Source organism: Bos indicus, chromosome 11 (assembly GCF_029378745.1).
Source record: "Bos indicus isolate NIAB-ARS_2022 breed Sahiwal x Tharparkar chromosome 11, NIAB-ARS_B.indTharparkar_mat_pri_1.0, whole genome shotgun sequence".
In the NCBI taxonomy this organism is placed as follows: Eukaryota; Metazoa; Chordata; class Mammalia; order Artiodactyla; family Bovidae; genus Bos; species Bos indicus.
This window is the reverse complement of record NC_091770.1, coordinates 98,253,795-98,272,045: the sequence shown is the minus strand read 5'-3', so window position 1 is coordinate 98,272,045 and position 18,251 is coordinate 98,253,795. Positions and strand designations below refer to the sequence as shown.

The following is an 18,251-nucleotide window of genomic DNA, read 5'->3' as shown; positions in this document are numbered from 1 at the left end:
GGCGCTGGACCTACCAATCACATGTAGCCGGAACGTTCCCCTCCCACGCCTAACCTTGTCAGGAGAGTCTGGAGACCTGGCATTTGGCCCATAGGCCTTTTGTGCCCTGCCTCCCCTTACCCAGGGCCCGGTGGCCCCAGAAGTCTCTGCAGGCATGGGAGGAGAGCCCTGAGATGGGGAGGCAGGGAGCCATGCTGTGGGAGGCAGCAGGCTGGCGGCCAAGCCACAACTGCTGGCTTGGCAGTGGTGAGTGTTTCTAAGCTGGTGTTGGGCAGAGGTAGGGGGCAATGTGACCTCGCAGATGGGGGCGGGGGTTGGTGGGGGAACTTCCAGGCTCAGAGAGAGGACTCTGGAGTCAGACTTGGCTTCATTCTGGCTCTACTTCCTGCTGCAGGACCCTGGTAAGTTAGTGCCTCCCTCCTGGCCTCAGTTTCCTCACCTGTAAAAGGCACAGGGGTAGGCACAGGGAGTAGTCATACAACTCACGGGAGAGAGATGGCACCCATGAAGTGGGGTGCCATCATTTTCAGTGGGGTCTCCTTTGCTCACCCAGCCCTGCCTGCCCTGGTGGTGAGGTATGGGCAGGAAGACCTCCCACCGCCATCAGCCGTGTCTGCTCATAGCATCACCCTCCGTCTCCCAGGCCCAGGGTCTGCTGGGTTTGATCGGACTACAACTCCAGCCGGTCCCAGGAGGTTGCCTCCCCTTCCTGTTCCATTACTCGGGAAACGCAGGCCCAACCCTTGGTGTCCAGTGTACAGAGGAACCTTTGTCGGCCCTGCCCTTGGGTGGGTTGGAGGTTTATTGCTTTGTTGACCCAAATGTCTTTCTGGAGTGGTAACCTGGCAGCTGCGATCCACCAGCCAGTTCCTCCAGGCAGACGAAGATGACTGGAGATTGGATCTGGGCCTGCTGACATTCTCTGGACCCCCTTCTCTGCCACTGCAGTTCCTGCAGTTTCCCGGAGGTGAGTCGGGGGGAGTGGGAGCCTGAGGGATGTGGTGGGGGTCACCTTGGTGGGCAGCCACTCTGGGCCCCTGTTTTCACATCAGACCCAGGCTCTTTTGTCTCCTCTGTGGGCCTGCTGGGGACCCACTGCTTCCTCCTAGAAACCAAGGGAAGCTGGGTGAATCTCAGCCTGGAGGTATCTCACGTAGCCTCTTCTCAGAAGGAACTTGGGGCCAGGCAGGAACGCACACTCACACAGTTAGCCCAGGTGAGGAAAGGAGCCTGGGTTCTAGGTACTGGTGGGCACCCACGTCCAGTGTCACCTGGGCCAGTCTGATGGCTCCAGCCTCTGTCTGCAAATGACCAGGGACTTCTTAATTCCAGACCCACTGCCGAGAGGCCTGTGAAGGCTTTTTCCAGTATCCCATGGTGGGGAAAAAAATCCTAACAGTGCAAAGATTGCTAAGGGGTGAGAAGGGCCTGAGGGTGACACGCAACCAGGATCCCCACCCTGGGGCAGGAAGGGCTGAAGCAGAGGCTACTGCCATCAGACTGTGGTGGGGGCGGGCACGGGCTGCCCAGCTGTGGGCAGGGTCGGGGAGTAGCACCAGGACTGGCCACAGCTTCTCAGACATGAAGATCCTGGCACGTGTGCAGAGCAGGCTTGGGGCTTTAGCGGCAGAAATGCTCAGTCACTCAGTCATGTTCAACTCTTTGCAACCCGTGGACTGCAGCCCGCCAATCTCCTCTGTCCGTGGGATTTCCCAGGCAAGAATACTGCAGTGGGTTGTTATTTCCTTCTCCAAGGGATCTTCCTGACCCAGGGATCAAACCTGCATCTCCTGCGTTGCCAGCGAATTCTTTACAGCTGAGCCACTGGGGAAACACTTGTGGGCAGAAAGGCTTGTGACTATTTAGCGTACAGGCCTGGGGCAATCCCAGCTGGAACACCTGTGTACTCTCGAGCCTCACTTTCTCCCTCTGGGAAGCAGGAGTAACAGCAGTGTCCACGTTATAGATTGTGCTAAGGATTCAGCGAGTTATGTTCGCAAAGTGCTTGTTATTAATAGCACAGGAGAAACCCCTGACCCACAGGGAGCTGTGTAGGCTTCCGTGTCCTTGTTATTATTGAAGTGGTTGTTACTCTTCTTGGGGGCTCTGGAAAGGGAAGCTAGCCCTAGAGCAGAGCCTCCTGGAGTAAGCCTGGCCCCAGGGACACGGCAGGCCTGATGGGGGAGCTCCAGCCCCGGATTTGGTCCTGGAGCTGGGCTGCAGCACCCTTTTATTTCCAGAGTCCCGGTCATTGGCCGGGGCTGGGAGAAGGGCTGGCCTCTAACCTGCCCGTGACCTCAAGCAAGAGATTCCCCTTCTGTGAGCTCCCAGCAGTCCTGGTCATCAGGCGCCCTGCCCCCGGCTCTGTGGTTTTCTGGCCAGCAGGGCAGGTCAGGCGCTGAGGAGGGCTGGGGTGAGGGTGGGGCCGAGGCTCAGGAAGCGGATGGAGCAGGACACCAGAGGGGCAGGAAGCCTTGCCTGTGCCCACAGCCATTTGTACTGCCCCCAGTGCCTGGAGGGCAGTGTCTCTACAGCCTGGAGGCTGGACCTTGGGGGCCCATTAACTTGTTTTAATTAAAAACAAGTTAAAAGTGGTATTAATGTCCTAAATTAGTCCAATGGATACCACTTGGAAGTTTATAAAGCAAAAGGTGAAAATAGCACCCAGTCCACTCTCCCCACGTCCACTCTCCCCACGTCCACTCTCCAGGGTTAACTACTGCCTGTAGTCCCTTCATGGATTCTTCCGAAGCAGTTTGTGTGCGCTTACAAACCCATGTGCATAGATAGTTGGATAAAAAAAGGAATTATGCTATATATGCAGTTCATTTTTTATATTAAAAATAAATTTTAAAATATAAAAAACACAATGTGACCATTATCTTAAAAAATTTGGAAAATACAGTGAAGCCAAAAGAAGACATCAGCCCATAATCTTATCATTCCAGAAATAACCACTATTGACCCTTCAATCACTGTGATAGACAAAAAATCTCTATTTTCATTTATATTCTTTTTTTTTCACCTTTTAAAATATACCTGAATGACGGCATGAGTTATACTTGTGAATAATAAAACAATATAATGAACTTCTGGAATTCATATCCCACTAAAAGACCAGACTTTGATACTATAACTTGCACACCCCTGCCTTTTTTCCCTTCTCCCACACCCATCTCCCAACACGCAAGACTGCTGTGTTCTTGATTTTTGCTTTTAAAACTTTAATCACTTTGATAGGCAAAGCTGTCGCCTGTCCTGTGAGAGGCGGCCTACTGCCTGCTGTGTGCTTAAACAGTATATTGTGTAGTCCCATTTGTCTTCCAGAACTTGGCTTTTTCACTCCTCCTGTCTGTAAGATCCATCCATGTCATTTCCCCCTGCTCTACAGTATTTCACCATGTGAATGTATCATAATGTAAAAAGATTCCATTCTCCTTGATAGCTATATGAACTATTTCCAGTTTGGTTTCAAGCACTGCTGCTCTGAACTTCATTACGTGCATTTGCAAGACTTTCTCCAGGGTATATATCTAGGTGGTGGTGGTTTAGTCGCTCAGTCATGTCCAACTCTTGCGACCCCATGGACTGTAGCCCGTCAGGTTCCTCTGTCCATGGGATTCTCCAGGCAAGAAGACTGGAGTGGGTTGCCATTTCCTTCTCCAATATATCTAGGAGCATGGTGCAAAATTTTCCAACTTCGTTTTCCAAAGTAGTATAGAGATGCATTTTTAACACTTGCTTTCTTCACTTATGACGTATTCCCGTGAACATCCTGGACATTTCTTCCTGTCGGTGTATACTGATCTGAATCTTTCATTTAGCAGGGCTGTGCCTTTGTTCATTTAACCAGGCGTCCAGCCTTCTTATTTTTCACTATCACAGAAAATGATGTAATGAATACCATGATAATTGCAAGAAGTAATGTAACGTTTTTTAATCCTTAACAACACCGCCGGAGGTTGTTCACCCCATTTTTCGAAAGCAGGGGAAGCAGCAAGTCGAGTGCCAAGGCCACACAGCTAGCAGCGCTGAACTTGCACAGTGGAACCCTGCGTTCACCCAGGGTGATTACTGGGTGCAGGGCTCTGGAGGCCCAAGGTAGGGATGCCCAGGGAGAAACTCAATTGATTCCAAGGGCAGGGTGCTCTATGACTCAGTTGCCCCATCCCGGCCGTGGGGACAGTAAAGTGAAGTGGGTGTGGGTCTGACCCACAGAAGAGGTTCTTCGGAAGGCTGTTACTGTCCTTGTCACTACAGGCTGCCTAGAGGCGTGAGCAAGGCGCCTGGGTGCCCCGTGCGGGGGGTCGCCTGCCCCTCACCCATCCCCGTCTGCACCGCCCCGGGGCGGAGCCACCCGCGGCCCCTCGAGGCTCCGCCCGCCTACCAGGCCTGGGCCGGAGATCCGGGAGCGGCGGCCCTAGGACCCGGCGGGCCGGGGCTGCGGCGGGGCCTGGGCGGCCAGAGCATCGCGGACCCGGCTCTCGGCTCCCGGCGCCATGTGAGGGGGCTCGGGGGCCGCGGGGAGCCACCGCTCCCCGGGGGAGGTGAGCAGGCCCCGCGCGGGGGCGGGCTGCGGGAGGGGGCGCCGCCTGCACCCCTGGTGGGGGTGGGGGTGGGGGTGGGAGCCGCTGGTGATGGAGGTTGATGCGGGGGCCACAGGGGGCTCCCCTAGACCCACTGTCTCTTGGCAATCTCGCCTGAAGATCCCGGTCCTCACGCCCAAGGGCTGTCGCGGGGTTCGCGGGGCCTCCCGCCGCTGACACCCCATTCGAGCTCGGGGACCCTGCCGCCGTTCTGCCTGCCTCCCTTCTTCCCAGCTGAGGCTAGAGCTCCTTACCCGCCGGAGTGCTGGAGTTCGTGGGGGGGGGGGGGGGGGGTGGTCAGCGCAAGCGGGATGCACAGAACCCGTCGCCCCCTACCAGATGCACCCACCGTTTCGGCGTCCCCCATTTGGAATTAGGAGCCCCCTCCCCCTTCTCCCGGGAGCTCTCCTCCCACGCGACTCGTGGGGGCGTCCCGACCGTGTAGGAGGAATCCTCGAGCTGGGCAAAGCGAAACTCCCAAACAGAGGGCAGGGTGTGGCCCCCAGCCTTAGCCCACGGTTTCAGCCTTCTGACTGGGCCTCCTCAGGGCTGAGTACACTCTCCTGGCTTAGGGCTGTGGGCTGCCACCTCCCTGGCCTGAGGAAGTGGCTCCCCAGCAGGCCTGCTATCCCTGCTGAATCAGGTGCTGGGAACGCAGCCGGTGGCCTCTAGTCAGTACCAGCCCTGGGGGATCCTTGAGAGAAATCCGGTCAGGCTCAGCCCCAGGTTGCTGCCTGGAAACAAGCCTGGAAATAAGACTTCCCAGCAAATTCTGAACAGCTCTGCAAGGCACTTTGCCTCTGTGAACCTCAGTCTCCTCATCTGTGAAATGGGGATGAGAGCCCCTACTGTGTACAATTGCCAGGAAGATTCAGTGAGTGGGTGGTGCTTAGCAAGGACTCAGCATTTATTGATATTAGAGGGAAGTTGCTGGGCCAGGCATCAGAGGCAGCCTAGGGGAGAATTGTTTGGCCAGCTCCTGAAGAGGCAGGCCTTGAACAATGAATAACCACAAAACTAACAGCTGCTGGCCCCGACCAAGCACTTTCAAATCCCTGTGCTTCCCGTGCCACATCTGCTTGAATCCTTCTAACAATCTTGTGAGTTACCTACTTTTATCATTCCATTTCACAGATGAGGAAACTGAGGCTCATAGAGGTCACATGGCTTGCCCGAGGCCCCTCAGCCAGTAAGTGGAGGAACCCGGATTTGCAGTTGAACCTGAGATGCTGTACTGACCATGGCCTTCTCAGAGCAGGACTGTGACGGGGGCTGACCAAGGGGACAGTGGTCCTGGCTGAGGGCACTGCTCAGGCAAAGGTGGGAAAGTCGGGGGGCGGGTCTGGGAACAGGAGTGTTCTAGGGTGTCTGGAGCTTGGGGCATCCGAAGGAAAGCGTAGTGAGAGGGGAGGCTCAGCTCAGAGAAGCAGCTGGAATGCTAGAGGCCTCAGGGTGGATGGGGGCTACCCAGGGATCCTGGATAACTTTTGCATTAGTGGGCTGTGAGTCTAACAACAAGCCGCTCTTCCCTTCCGTTGAACCTCAGTCTCCTGATCTGTGCATCCGGCGGGACTGGACCTGGTGAGAGTCCCCATGAGTCCCGACTGGGGTGGCTTTGAAGGCCGGCTGCGGCGAAACCTGAAACACGGCTTGGGAGGAGGGGGCGCCTGCGGAGAGAAGGCGGGGTTGGGTGGTGGGCGGAGTTAGGACCCAACCAGTCAGGAGCTGAGTGGGGACACCTCCTTTGGCCTGGCTATGCCTGATAGCGGTGTAGGAGTAAACAGCTGCTAGGTCAGGGGGCGGAGATAGTGGCGGGAGCTGGGAGGCCCCTGGAGGGAAGCTTCGACCGAGCTGGGGGAGCCCCAGGGCCCCTTTCTTTGCGCACTCACTTTCCGTGTCTTCTGGCCTAATCTGCTGGAGGTGGCTGGACACAAGTACTGACTCCCTTTTGAAAGGTGGGGAAATTGAAAACTGCAGAGAAGCTGCGTCCTGCGACGATGGGGGCGGGGTGGGGGGCGTCTGTTGGAGAGTGAGGAGCAGAGTGTGTATGGTTCCCTGAGACCCTCTCCCCCCTCACCAGGGTGGAGCTGTGGTTATGCCCATTGGATAGATGAGTCTGAACCCTTAACCCCCAAGATCTTATGTAATAATGAACAAAGTCAAAACCAAGGGAAAACAAGTTAAGAATGGAATCACTCAGTGGACCTCCTGCACATCTCCAGGGCCCTGGAGGCACAGCAGAGAATGGGAGTGAGGCCCTGGGCCAGCTGTGCCATCAGAACTCTCAGCTGGAAGGTGGCATGCAGGGGACATTCCTGGCCCACCCCAGGTGGGAGGATGAGTGGGCATGATCAGGGTTGTGCAGAGTGTTCCAGTTGGAGGGGCCAGTTTATGCAAGACCTGGAAGGGTGTGAGTGTTGAGGAGTTTGGGGACCTACAAGGAATGTTGCTTTCTTCCCAGGCTTCGGGACCATAAGGCAAGGTTTAGAGTAGAGGTACGAATAGGGCTCCTGCTAGGTGAGGAGCAGCAACCCCCCACCCCAGCCGGGAAGCCAGCCTTTGGCCTGCAAACTGCCTTTGGCACAGAGTGGGAGAGAGAACGGCAGGGAGAGAGGCAGGGCTCTGCCACCACCTGGCTGTATGACTTCTGACCAATTCCTGCCCTTTGTCGGCTTCAGTGTCTCCATCTGGAAAATGGGTACAGCCCTGAGCCTTGGGGTCATGGGTGGATAGAGCTGGCGGGAGTGGGGAGGGTGTCGCTTAGGACCAGCTGGACCATAATCCTTTCTGTGGCTTGCAGGTGTGACCACACACCCCTACCTGGGCCACCTGCAGGACACTGGCCCCTGCCCCTCAGCAGACGCCGGAGAGAGATGAAGAGCAACAAAGTAAGTTACCTTTTGTTTCTTATCCCCATCTCTTTATTTCTCGTCCCCATCTCAGCTTCTTATTTCCCTTCGTGAAATGGTCGCCTTCGGACCTGCCTCACACCCAGTCTCTCTTCCCTGCTGAAAAGCTCCTGATGCGTGGGAGACCCTGGTGCAAGCCTTGCTGTAGCCACTGACCTGTGTGGTCTGGGCAAGTTCCTGCCTCTGTCTGGGCCCAGGTCCACTTCTGTCCTCCTAGGCCTGACTGGTCCATCTGTGGTCAAGGATTAGCTGAGAAGGTGACTGTGGAGTTCTGTGCAGTGGGTGGGGTTGGGGAGAGAAGGTGAATGGGAGTCTGGGAGAGGGGACAGCGGTCAGAGTCAAAAATGACATAATGTTGTGAGCATCACTCCAAGGGTGCCCGGGTTCCACGTCATCCATTCATTTATGGTTTCCTGAGCACCTATTGTGTGCCTGGCCCTGTACACTCCTTTCCTAGGATCCACTGAGCTGCGGCTTTGGCAGAGCCTGGGGGTTGGGATTGGGGTGATATAGGTGTGTCTGGGTCCAATCCGGAAAGAGAAACCACACTAATTTGAACAGAGCAAATTTAATGTAAAGAATTGTTAACTATAATTGGGCATTGGAGTAACAAAGGATTCGAACTCTACAAAATACAGGAATAGCGGGTGTAAGGAGCAGTCACCGGGAATTCTCTAATGGTCCAGTGGTTAGGAATTGATACTTTTACTGTTGGGGACAGGGTTTGATCCCTGATCAGGGAGCTAAGAGCCTGCAAGCCTTGTGATGTGGCCAAAGGAAAAGGAAAAAAAAAAAAAAGGAGCTGCCCCCACAGTCAGAGCTGAGACTCAGGCCTTACTGGCCTGGAGAGGGCAAGAGCTATGGCCCAGTGGATGGCAGAGAGCTCACGGTGATGCTGTGCCATGGAAGTTGTCATAAATCCACCTGCTAGGCTACAGGGAACGCTGGTCACAGGAGGTAACTCCCAGGAGGCACGTCAAGCATCATGCAGAACTGTTCCAGGAAGCTGAAGCTTAATTTTTGTGGGTGTTGCTGGTGGTTGAGTGTGTCACATGCTTCTGGAGAAGCTGTGGTCACAGTAGGAGTCAGGGGCACTCTGCTTCAAAACTGCCGGAGGGTGGATGCTGGAGGAAGCTGCTGACCCCTGGGAGAAGCCATGTGCCCTGTAGGAGCAAGTGCCCAGAACCAGGCTTAAAGCCCCCAGAACCTGGCAGCAAACTTCCTTCCTCCTGAAATCTATGTCTAGCGCCCTCTACTAACAAAGTTTGCTAGCAAGAAAAAGTTTGTAAGGGGCCCAGATCCATTTTCACAGAGCAGGCAAAAAAGAGAAAAACCTGGTACTAAGAAGCGATACTTCAATAACCGCCTAGGGGGCTTAGCACAAAGAGTCAGGACTCCGGGGCCTCACCTAGCCTTGCAGACCCTGGGCCAGTAAGTCCCAGTGGACGTTTCAGAGATCACTTTCCTTTCTTCTGCCATAAGTTGGTGTACCGACTACTCATGCATCCTGATTCCTGACCACAACCTTTCCCTTCAGGTTTAAATGAATGATGAACATTTGTGGAGACTGTTTGGGGAAGACCTGGACCCTCTCGTTTGAAAGTCCCACCTGTCTCCAAGCATCCTTCCCGCTGCAGCTGGAGGGATCCTTGCAACCCCCACATCCAATCTGATCCAGCCACCCTTCTGTGGTCTGGGCTCCACCCTGGGAACTGAGATATGGTGGGGATCAAGGCTGACTGAGTCCCAGCCTTCAGAACTTATGGTTCCATTGAGGGGGATCTGAATGCAGTGGGATTGGTCCTGTGATGGCCGGTGCTCAGGGAGCTGGAGGAAGCCTTCCTGGGGGAGGTGGTGCCTGTGATAGGCAGTGCTCAGGGAGTTGGAGGAGGCCTCCCTGGGGGAGGTGGTACCTGAACTGGTGGAATAAAGAACAGGAATTAGCAGGCGTGGTAGGTGGTGAGGACTGTGCCAGATGGCTGGGACCTCACTGGCCTCTCCCCTCTCCAGGAGCAGCGGTCAGCAGTGTTCGTGATCCTCTTTGCCCTCATCACCATCCTCATCCTCTACAGCTCCAGCAGTGCCAATGAGGTCTTTCATTATGGCTCCCTGCGGGGCCGGACACGCCGGCCTGTCAACCTCAGGAAGTGGAGCATCACTGACGGATACATCCCCATTCTTGGCAACAAGGTAGGGCAGCCGCTCTGGGGAACTCCCTGGGAGCTGCCTGGAGACTGCCCTTCCCCATTGCCCACCATCACTGCCCCTACCTTCTTCTCCTCCTCCTCCTCTTCTCTCTACTTCCTCCATCCGTCCTAAAGAAAAGGGTGGACCCCAGGAGTCCGGTGCCTTCAGCCCCTTGTTTGCGATGTGACCTCAGACAAGCAGCCTGTCCTCTGGACCTCAGTTTTCTCCAAGGTTCCACCCTCAGTGCTAATAGCCTATAATCTCCTGAATCAGAATCCCTTTAGAAAGGTCTGTCTGGTTTTCAGATCTCAGTCTCTGCAGGGGAGTCTACATAGGATTTGGGAGCAGGACTCTAGGGTACTTGACAACACAAAAGCAATAATAAGAATGGCTGCAGTGGTCAGTTGCCCGCTGCGTGCTGGGCACTGTGATCAGCAGTAATCCTCATACCAGTGCTGTGAGTTTAGCATTATCTCCCTTGATGAGATGGGGAAATTGAGGCTCAGAGAGGCAAAATTACTTCCCCAAGACCACACAGCAAGGGAGAGGAGGAGCCCAGGTATTGCCCCAACATCTGCTGAGATACAGCTGTGTGGAGAGGCCCAGAGCCTTTCCAGGGACTTCTGTTTGTTTTGGATAGCCATGAAACTCAGGTTGTATTTCCGGAGCTCACCTTGTAGTCCTCTGAGCCCCAGTGTTTTCCTTGGGGTCAGGGAGAAAATTATTGGCCTCCAGCATGGATGCCACCTTCCAGAAGGAGGTCCCTCAGCCCCTGCCTACCTCACTCTCTTCCCTCACTAACCCTCCTAAATCTCTAGAGGTCTTTGCATATAGAGCCTGGGACCATGAGCTCATCCTCACTGGAAAAAGGCCCATTAGCATGTGTTTAGAGACAGAGGCTTCCCTGGTAGCTCAGCTGGTAAGAATCCACCTGCAATGCAGGAGACCCCAGTTCCATTCTTGGATCAGGAAGATCCCCTGGAGAAGGGATAGGTTACCCACTCCAGTATTCTTGGGCTTCCCTGGTGGCTCAGTCAGTAAAGAATGTGCCTGCAATGTGGGAGACCCGGGTTTGATCCCTGGGTTGGGAAGATTCCCTGGAGGAGAGCATGGTAACTCACTCCAGTATTCTTGCCTGGAGAATCCCCACGGACAGAGGAGCCTGGTGGGCTACAGTTCATGGGGTTGAAAAGAGTCAGACACGACTGAGTGACTAAGCACAAGAGACAGATTAAGGGCTTCCCCATTGGCTCAGTGGAAAACAATCTGTCTGCAATGCAGGAGACCTGGGTTCAATCCTTGGGTTGGGAAGATTCCCCTGGGGGAGGGTATAGCAACCTGCTCTAGTATTCTTGCCTGGAGAATTCCGTGAACAGAGGAGCCTAGTGGGCTGCAGTCCACAGGGTAGCAAAGAGTTAGACATGACTGAGCGACTGAGCACTCACACACGACATGAGAGACAGATTAACACCTAACTGAGACTTTCTCTACCCTAAGGATCCTTGAAAGAGAAATGGTAGAATCCCTGGGAGAAAGTGGAACTGCTTGAGGGTGGGTGATGTGGAAGGGAATGAGACAGCTTGGCCAGCAGCTGTTTCCAGCCTGATAGGGGAGGCCAGGATGTTAGAGCTCAGGAAAGCTGGCAAAGCCATCAGTTGAGGTATTAAACATGAGACATGTTGCTGGATCTTGGAGTAAGGCCTCAAGGAAGGCTGCCTGGAGGAGGAAGGCACCTGAACTTAGCCTTGAAGGGTGCACAGAAAATCCATGGGCAGAAAATAGGCTTCAGATAGCTTGTGGTTCCAATCTGTTTATTTCACCAATGGGAAAACAGAGGCTCAAAGCAGCTTCCACACCATTTCCTACTGACAAGTTGATGGCCTGTTTGTGGGTGATGTGGAAATGTCATGGACACATTGGGGAGGATGTCTTCTTTGAAGAGCTGGCCTGAGGGTGAAGCTGGGGCTCTGTGGCCATGTAGACCTAGGTTCACATCCTGGCCCTGCACTCCTCTGCTCTGCGACCTTGGGGACATCCCAGCATGGCTGTCCTGCATGGTTTCTTTTCATCCTTTAGGTGTTAGCTGAGAGAGGCCCCCTCAGATGACTTTTCTAGCACAGCCCTCACTCTTGCCAGCCTTGATCCTCTGCCTCTATTTTATTTCCTTCCCAGCACGTATAACTTACCACCTGGCATTATTTTACCATTTACTTGTTCACCATCTGTCTCCCCAACTGTGAATTTCTTAAAGGCAGGAGTGGGGTCTCTTGTTTATTGCTCTGTCTCTTGTACCGGCCATTAGCAAGCTTGCTATAAATATCTGTTGAATGTTGAATGAATACGGCTCAATTTCCCTGTCTTTAAAATGGGCATCATAATTCCCGCCTCCTGGAGGGATGGAGCACAGCGTCTGGCACCAAGTGGTCATAACAGTGTTGGCTTTCCTTAACCCTCCAGACGCTGCCCTCCAGGTGCGGCCAGTGTGTGATTGTCACCAGCTCCAGCCACCTGCTGGGCACCAAGCTGGGTCCTGAGATCGAACGGGCCGAGTGCACAATCCGCATGAACGACGCACCCACTACGGGCTACTCGGCCGATGTGGGCAACAAGACCACCTTCCGCGTGGTGGCCCATTCCAGCGTATTCCATGTGCTGCGGAGGCCTCAGGAGTTTGTCAACCGGACCCCTGAAACTGTGTTCATCTTCTGGGGCCCCCCAAACAAGATGCAGAAGCCCCAGGGAAGCCTGGTGCGCGTCATCCAGCGGGCAGGCCTGGTGTTCCCCAACATGGAGGCCTATGCCATCTCCCTCAGCCGCATGCGCCAGTTTGACGACCTCTTCCGGAGTGAGACAGGCAAGGACAGGTACCAACCTCCTGCCCGCTCCCTCTGGCCAGCCCTGCGCTCCCTCTCAGCGTGCTCCACCTGGAGGGCCTGTTGCTCCCAGCATGCACTGCTCTGAGGGTGTGGTCACTTCTTGCCACATTCTCTTGGTCAGGTTTCCTAGGGGAGTTCGCTTCATGTCCAGCTCTTAGCTTGTGTCATTTCCAACATGCTCTGCCTGGCCTCGTCTCCCTTGGAGGGCTTGCAGCGCTCCCAGAGGACAAGGGCTCCCGGCATGCTCTGCTCTAAGGTTGTGTCGTCACTGCTAGCGTCTTTCTAGGACAGCCCTCCCGTAGCATGCCTCAATGGAACGTGTTGACCATTCCCAGCATGTCTCTTCTAAGGATACATCACCCTCGGTGTGTGCTGCTCTGACTGGTCTCTCTAGAAAAGCTGGGCCAGTGCCGTCCAATAAAAATATCATGCGAGCCACATAGGTAATTTAAAATTTTAGAGTAGCCACGTTTAAAAAGTTAAAAGAAACAGGCGAAATTAAATTCACTTTTATTCAACTTGATATATCCAACATATAGGTCCTATACGTATCTTGTTTGATTTATACCTAAATATTTAAAATTTTTAGAACTATTGTACATAGTATTAGAATTTTGATGGGTTTCCCATTATTCATTGCTAGCTTATAGAAATATGATTGATTTTTTTGTGTTGACCTTATATCCAATAATCTTCCTAAACTTACTTATTGGTTCAAGGAGACTTTTGTAGATTCTTTGGGTTTTATGTGCAAATGATCATGATGTAACAACATGAATATAAGGACAGTTTTATTTTTTGTCTCCAATCTGTATGCCTCTTATTTCTTTTTCGTGCATTATTGCACTGCCTAGTGCTTTCAATATAACACCGAATTGTTTTAGAAGTGGTGAGAGTGGACGTCCTTGCCTTGGTCTGTCTTAGGGGAAAAGTGCTCAGTCTTTCATCAATGAATATGGTGTTGGTTGTAGGTTTTTGAAGCTATGGGTTGAAGAAGTTATCAGGTTGAGGAGGTTTCCTTCTCTTACTGGTTTGCTGAGACTTTTTTGTTTGTTTTGGTTCTTGGTGATTTTTTTTTTAAGCCGTGCTATGCGGAATGCGAGATCTTGGTTTCCCAACAAGGGATGAAATCTGTGCCCCCTGTTTTGGGAGAATGGAGTCTTAACCACTAGACCACCAGGGAAGTCCTGCTAAAAGCATTTTTTTTAGTCATGACTGGGTATTGGATTTATCAAAGTTTTTATGCATCAATTGATATCACATGGTTTTTCTTAAGACTATTAATATGATGGATTATATTGATTGATTTTTATATATTGAATCAGTCTTGCATTTCTGGAATAAACTCTGCTTGGTTGTGGATGTCATTTTTTTTATATGTTGCTGGATATGATTTGCAATATTTTGTTGAGATTTTTGTATCTGTGTTCATGAGAGATATTGGTCTGTAGTTTATTTTGTACTGTCTTTGCCTCATTTTGGTATCAGAGTAATGCTGGTCTCAGAAAGTGAATTGGGAAACGTTTTCCTTCCAGAATTGGTTTTATTTCTTCTTTAAATGTTTGGTAGAATTTGCCAATGTTTGGTAGAAACTCTTGTCCTGGAGAGTTCTTTTTCAGAAGATTTTTAAATTCTTTAAGAGTTATAGGATATTTAGGTTATCTATTTCATCCTGAGTTTTGGCAGTTTGCGGTTTCAAGGAATTGGCCCATTTCATCTAAATTATCAAATTCATGTACGTTGCTTTTTACAGTTTCTGTATTATTCTTTTAATGTCTACAAGGCCTATGATGAACCCTCCTTTTTTATTCTTGATATTGGTTAATTTGTGTCTTTTCTCTCTGTCAATCTTGTAGAAGTTTATTTTTTCTTAAACTTTTCAAAGAACCCCCCACCTCAATCAAATATACCCTAAACATCTTCAGTTCAACAAGTGAACAGTGTGAAAAATTATCAGTGACATATTCTACATTCTTTTTTTCATGCTAAGGAATAAAGTGTGTATTTGACACCGACAGCACATCTTAACCACACGTCAAGTGCTCACGTGTGCCCGTGTGTGGCTGGTGGCTGTCTGGTGGGCAGCACAGCTCGCGGTTCTTGGCTGCTCGCCCCATGCCTTGCTCTGAACTTGTCACTCGTCACTCCTGGCAGGACTTCCGCTGATTAGCCTCCCCTTTGGAGTTTGCTCCTAGCGTGTGCGCAGCTGTTTCCGCCTACCATGCTTTGTGGTCACGGTCGCTCCCAGCCTGCCCGAGGGTGACCAGGCTCCCCAGGAGTTAATTCCCAGCATGTCGTGTTCCTGTGCTTCCCCTCAAAGGAGCCCTCCCTCCACCCCTGACCTCCGTTCAGACTTGCCCGCGCTCCCGCAGCAGGGCTGGACAGCGGGTGCCTGACGCGGAAGGAGAGCCCCAGGAGGGGCCGAGTGGGAGGAGTTCTGGGAAACTCTGGGTGGGTGGACCCTTCCTCCCTGCCCGCCCCACCCCCCGCCCCCTCATCATGACACCTCTCTGCCCCCAGGGAAAAGTCCCACTCGTGGTTGAGCACAGGCTGGTTCACCATGGTGATTGCAGTGGAGTTGTGTGACCATGTGCACGTCTATGGCATGGTGCCCCCCGACTACTGCAGGTGAGCACTCCCAGGGCGATGTCCAGCTGTTGGCCTCAGGATGGAGCAGGGGTCCTGGAGACCTTGGCTGGGATGCCTTTGAGGGCCTCTATTTTACAGTATTCAAACTGCTCTGCAGAGATCTAGGCTCTTCAGAGCTACCTCAGGGGCTTCCATCCCAAGCTCAGCCGGAGTCCAGAGTTTATATATTAATAACTATTTTTATTATTACTATATGAAAAGCCCAGTAGGTGACAGCTGTTTTTTTACTAAGTGCTGACAGTGTACCAAACATGGTTTTTTATTATTTCATTTACTCCTTATAGTGACCGTAAGGGATAAGAGGAGGATGTTTTGTGAAAGGCCTCAGTTCCCATGAACAGTAAGGGGTAGGGGTCAGGCTTCAGAGCCCATGGTCCTTACCACTATCCCACATTGCCACCCTCTGGGGAAAATGAAAAGTTTCCACTGCATTAAAAAAAATAAAAATTTGAGGACTTCCCTGGTGGCTCAGTAGTAAAGAATCAGCCTTGCAATGCAGGGCACATGGGGTTCACTCCCTGGTCCAGGAAGAGTCCACATAAGCTCTTTTGCCACAACTAAGGCCTGATGTGGCCAAATAGATTAAAAAAAAAAAAAGTTTGAGAGTCAGACACCTAGTCTACACTATACCCATTTCACAGATGGGAAACTGAGGCCCAGGGAGGGGGCGGGGATTTCCCCCACTGAGGCGCTACAGCAGGTCAGGGGCTGGGAAGGGTAGGATCCCGCCAGTGCCTCCTTTGCCCTTACGGCCCCCTCTGCTCTGCCGCAGCCTGCGGCCCCACCTGCAGCGTATGCCCTACCACTACTATGAGCCCAAGGGGCCAGACGAATGTGTCACCTACATCCAGAACGAGAACAGCCGCAAGGGCAACCACCACCGCTTCATCACGGAGAAGAGGGTCTTCTCATCCTGGGCCCAGCTGTACGGAATCACCTTCTCCCACCCCTCCTGGACCTAGGCCACCCCGCCTGTGGGGCTCTCACGAGGGACACGGGAGAAGTGGCTCTCCGCCCAGCTGCTCGACCCGGGGCCGTCTCCTGGCCAATCAAGGCTGGTCAGGGTGTCTTCTGGAGGGTCAGGCCTTGAAGCAGGCGCAGCCTCCAGCCATCCAGGGCCTGGAGGAATCTCTTGGCCAATCAAGGATTTGGGCTTCTGTGTGGTTAATCGGGTGTTGAGGGTATTTTTTTGTTCAGTCAGGGTCTGAGCATAGTCAATCAGGGTATTTCTGAGTAATCTGAGGCTAAGGTCATGTCCTTTCCCGTGAGGCCTTGGTTCAGAACCCCAGGATGGACCCCAAATCACTTCCTATTGATGGGGATGGTGGGGTCCTGTCCCAGGAAGCCGCCTCCTCCCTTTCTAGAGCTAGAGAGAGGTTGGGTGGGGGTAGGGGGCCAGGCTGGGGCATTTGTGGGGTTGGGGGGCTCTTCAGGGTGGGAGACTGGTGTCTGGGTCTTGCCTCTACCCTGAGTGGCCTTGAACAAACCCCTTGCCCCGTCTCTGGGCCTCCTTCTGCCTGTGTCAGGTTCTAATTGTGGAGTCTGAGAACCCTCCCACCTCCCCCCACCGACCACCTTGGGTCTGTCCTCCTTTAAAACTGGGCATCTCCAGCCACCGCCCCTTGCTGGGGGGCTCAGCTTCCTGTGGGTCTGGGATTCCCTTCCTCACCTCCTCCTGGAAACTTGAGGGTATTTTTGTGCAACTTCCTCAGGCTTTAGGGAACTCTGAAAAGAATGGACAAACCTTCAGCTGTTTTCTTAGCCCCTCTGCCCAGCTGCCATTAGCCTGGCTCTTAAAGAGCCAGGCCCCTGTTTCTGCCATCCAGCCATGAGGTTTTCCATCTGCTGGAGGAGCCTTTGGGGCTGAGAGGAGGGGGGAATCCCAGCCCACCTGAGGTTTCCCGAAGCCCCTTCGTTTGCAGCTGCTGGAATAGTCAAAGGGCCTTCCCCCACCTGGGCCTGGGAAGGCTCTAGAGGCCTGGGAGCTGTCGCCTAAGTTCTGTCATCTCCCTCTACATCAGGCACTTTATTGCTGGGCCTCTGTGGGCTGGATTTACACCCCCAGCTCTTCTGGAGTCTTGAAGGGAAGAGACTGGAGGGCTTCCTGGAGGAGGCTGTGGAATGGGCAGGGTCAGGTGGGGAAGGAGGCCAGCAGTGAGTCATTGCACTTTGGGGCAAGGGGTGGGGGCCGGCAACTACCCTAGACTTGATTTTGTAATGATTTGTACAGAAATAAACGCACCTAAACTCCAGCCCCATTTCCTGTGTCTGAGTTCTAGCTCGCTCTCTGGCCCAGTACTTGGGGCCCACACCTTCCAGGCTGGGAGCCCACACTCCAGCAGAATGGCCAGCTTCTTTGTGAGTCATGCATTTTACAGCCTGGGTGGAGACCTGGTGGCCCTGGGGGTTGGGGGATGCTCACCTGGCTCTTCCAGTCTGACCTCCCCCTGCCCTTGTGACTTTGAGCAAGTCACTCCCCCTCTCAGAACCCCAGCTCCCTCTGGGCTGAAACCAGACACTACTCTCAAGGAGGTCAGGATCAACGGAGGCGAGGGGCCCGCGACAGGCTCAGGGCAGTGAGGGCTGCACAGGGCGCTGCAGCTGTGGAGGTGACGCTCTTCCTGAGGATGGTTCCTGCAGAGGTTTGGAGGGGAAGAGCGTCCCACAGGAAGAGAAGGGGGTGGGAAAGGATGACATTTCTGTCCCAGAAGCAAGGGGGATGGGATGGAGGAGGTTGACAGGGACAGGCAGGCAGTGGGGTCAGAGGTTGGCTGTAAGCAGGGTGGGGAGGCTGGGGGGGCGGTGCCCAGGGTAGGGAGCAGGAGTATCCTGCAAGCCTGAACAGGAGGGAGTCAGGCAGGGCTGCAGCCCTGGCCAGGTGTGTGAGCTGTGAATCCCTCCAACCTCTCAGCAAAAGGACTTGTTTACTCCAGGTTGGCAGGAGGTAGGGGGTCCGTGACTCTGGGAGATTACAACCTGTTTAGTCAGATAAGATGCCCTTGGGAGCGGAGGCCTAACAAAGGGTGACTGTGAGACAAGGGCAG

At 53.3% G+C, this 18,251-nt stretch overlaps 1 protein-coding gene across 9 annotated transcripts; it reads left to right on the top strand.

Annotated features, from left to right (window-relative positions):
• The first annotated feature begins 334 nt into the window (after positions 1 to 334).
• Positions 335 to 17,459, top strand: ST6GALNAC6 (ST6 N-acetylgalactosaminide alpha-2,6-sialyltransferase 6). Of its 9 annotated transcripts, none has more exons than XM_070799311.1 (7): positions 335 to 967; positions 5,721 to 5,775; positions 7,387 to 7,474; positions 9,506 to 9,685; positions 12,140 to 12,546; positions 15,079 to 15,186; positions 15,980 to 17,459. In XM_070799311.1, the coding sequence occupies exons 2-7, from the start codon at positions 5,750 to 5,752 to the stop codon at positions 16,167 to 16,169; spliced, it is 999 nt and encodes a 332-aa protein (XP_070655412.1). In that variant the 5' UTR covers positions 335 to 967; positions 5,721 to 5,749; the 3' UTR covers positions 16,170 to 17,459. The 9 variants fall into 9 exon arrangements, with proteins under 9 accessions (XP_070655412.1, XP_070655414.1, XP_070655418.1 ...); XM_070799317.1 differs by lacking the exon at positions 12,140 to 12,546 and having other exon boundaries at positions 386 to 401; positions 836 to 967; positions 15,980 to 16,201; XM_070799309.1 differs by lacking the exon at positions 335 to 967 and adding an exon at positions 4,416 to 4,547.
• Positions 17,460 to 18,251: the final 792 nt, after the last annotated feature.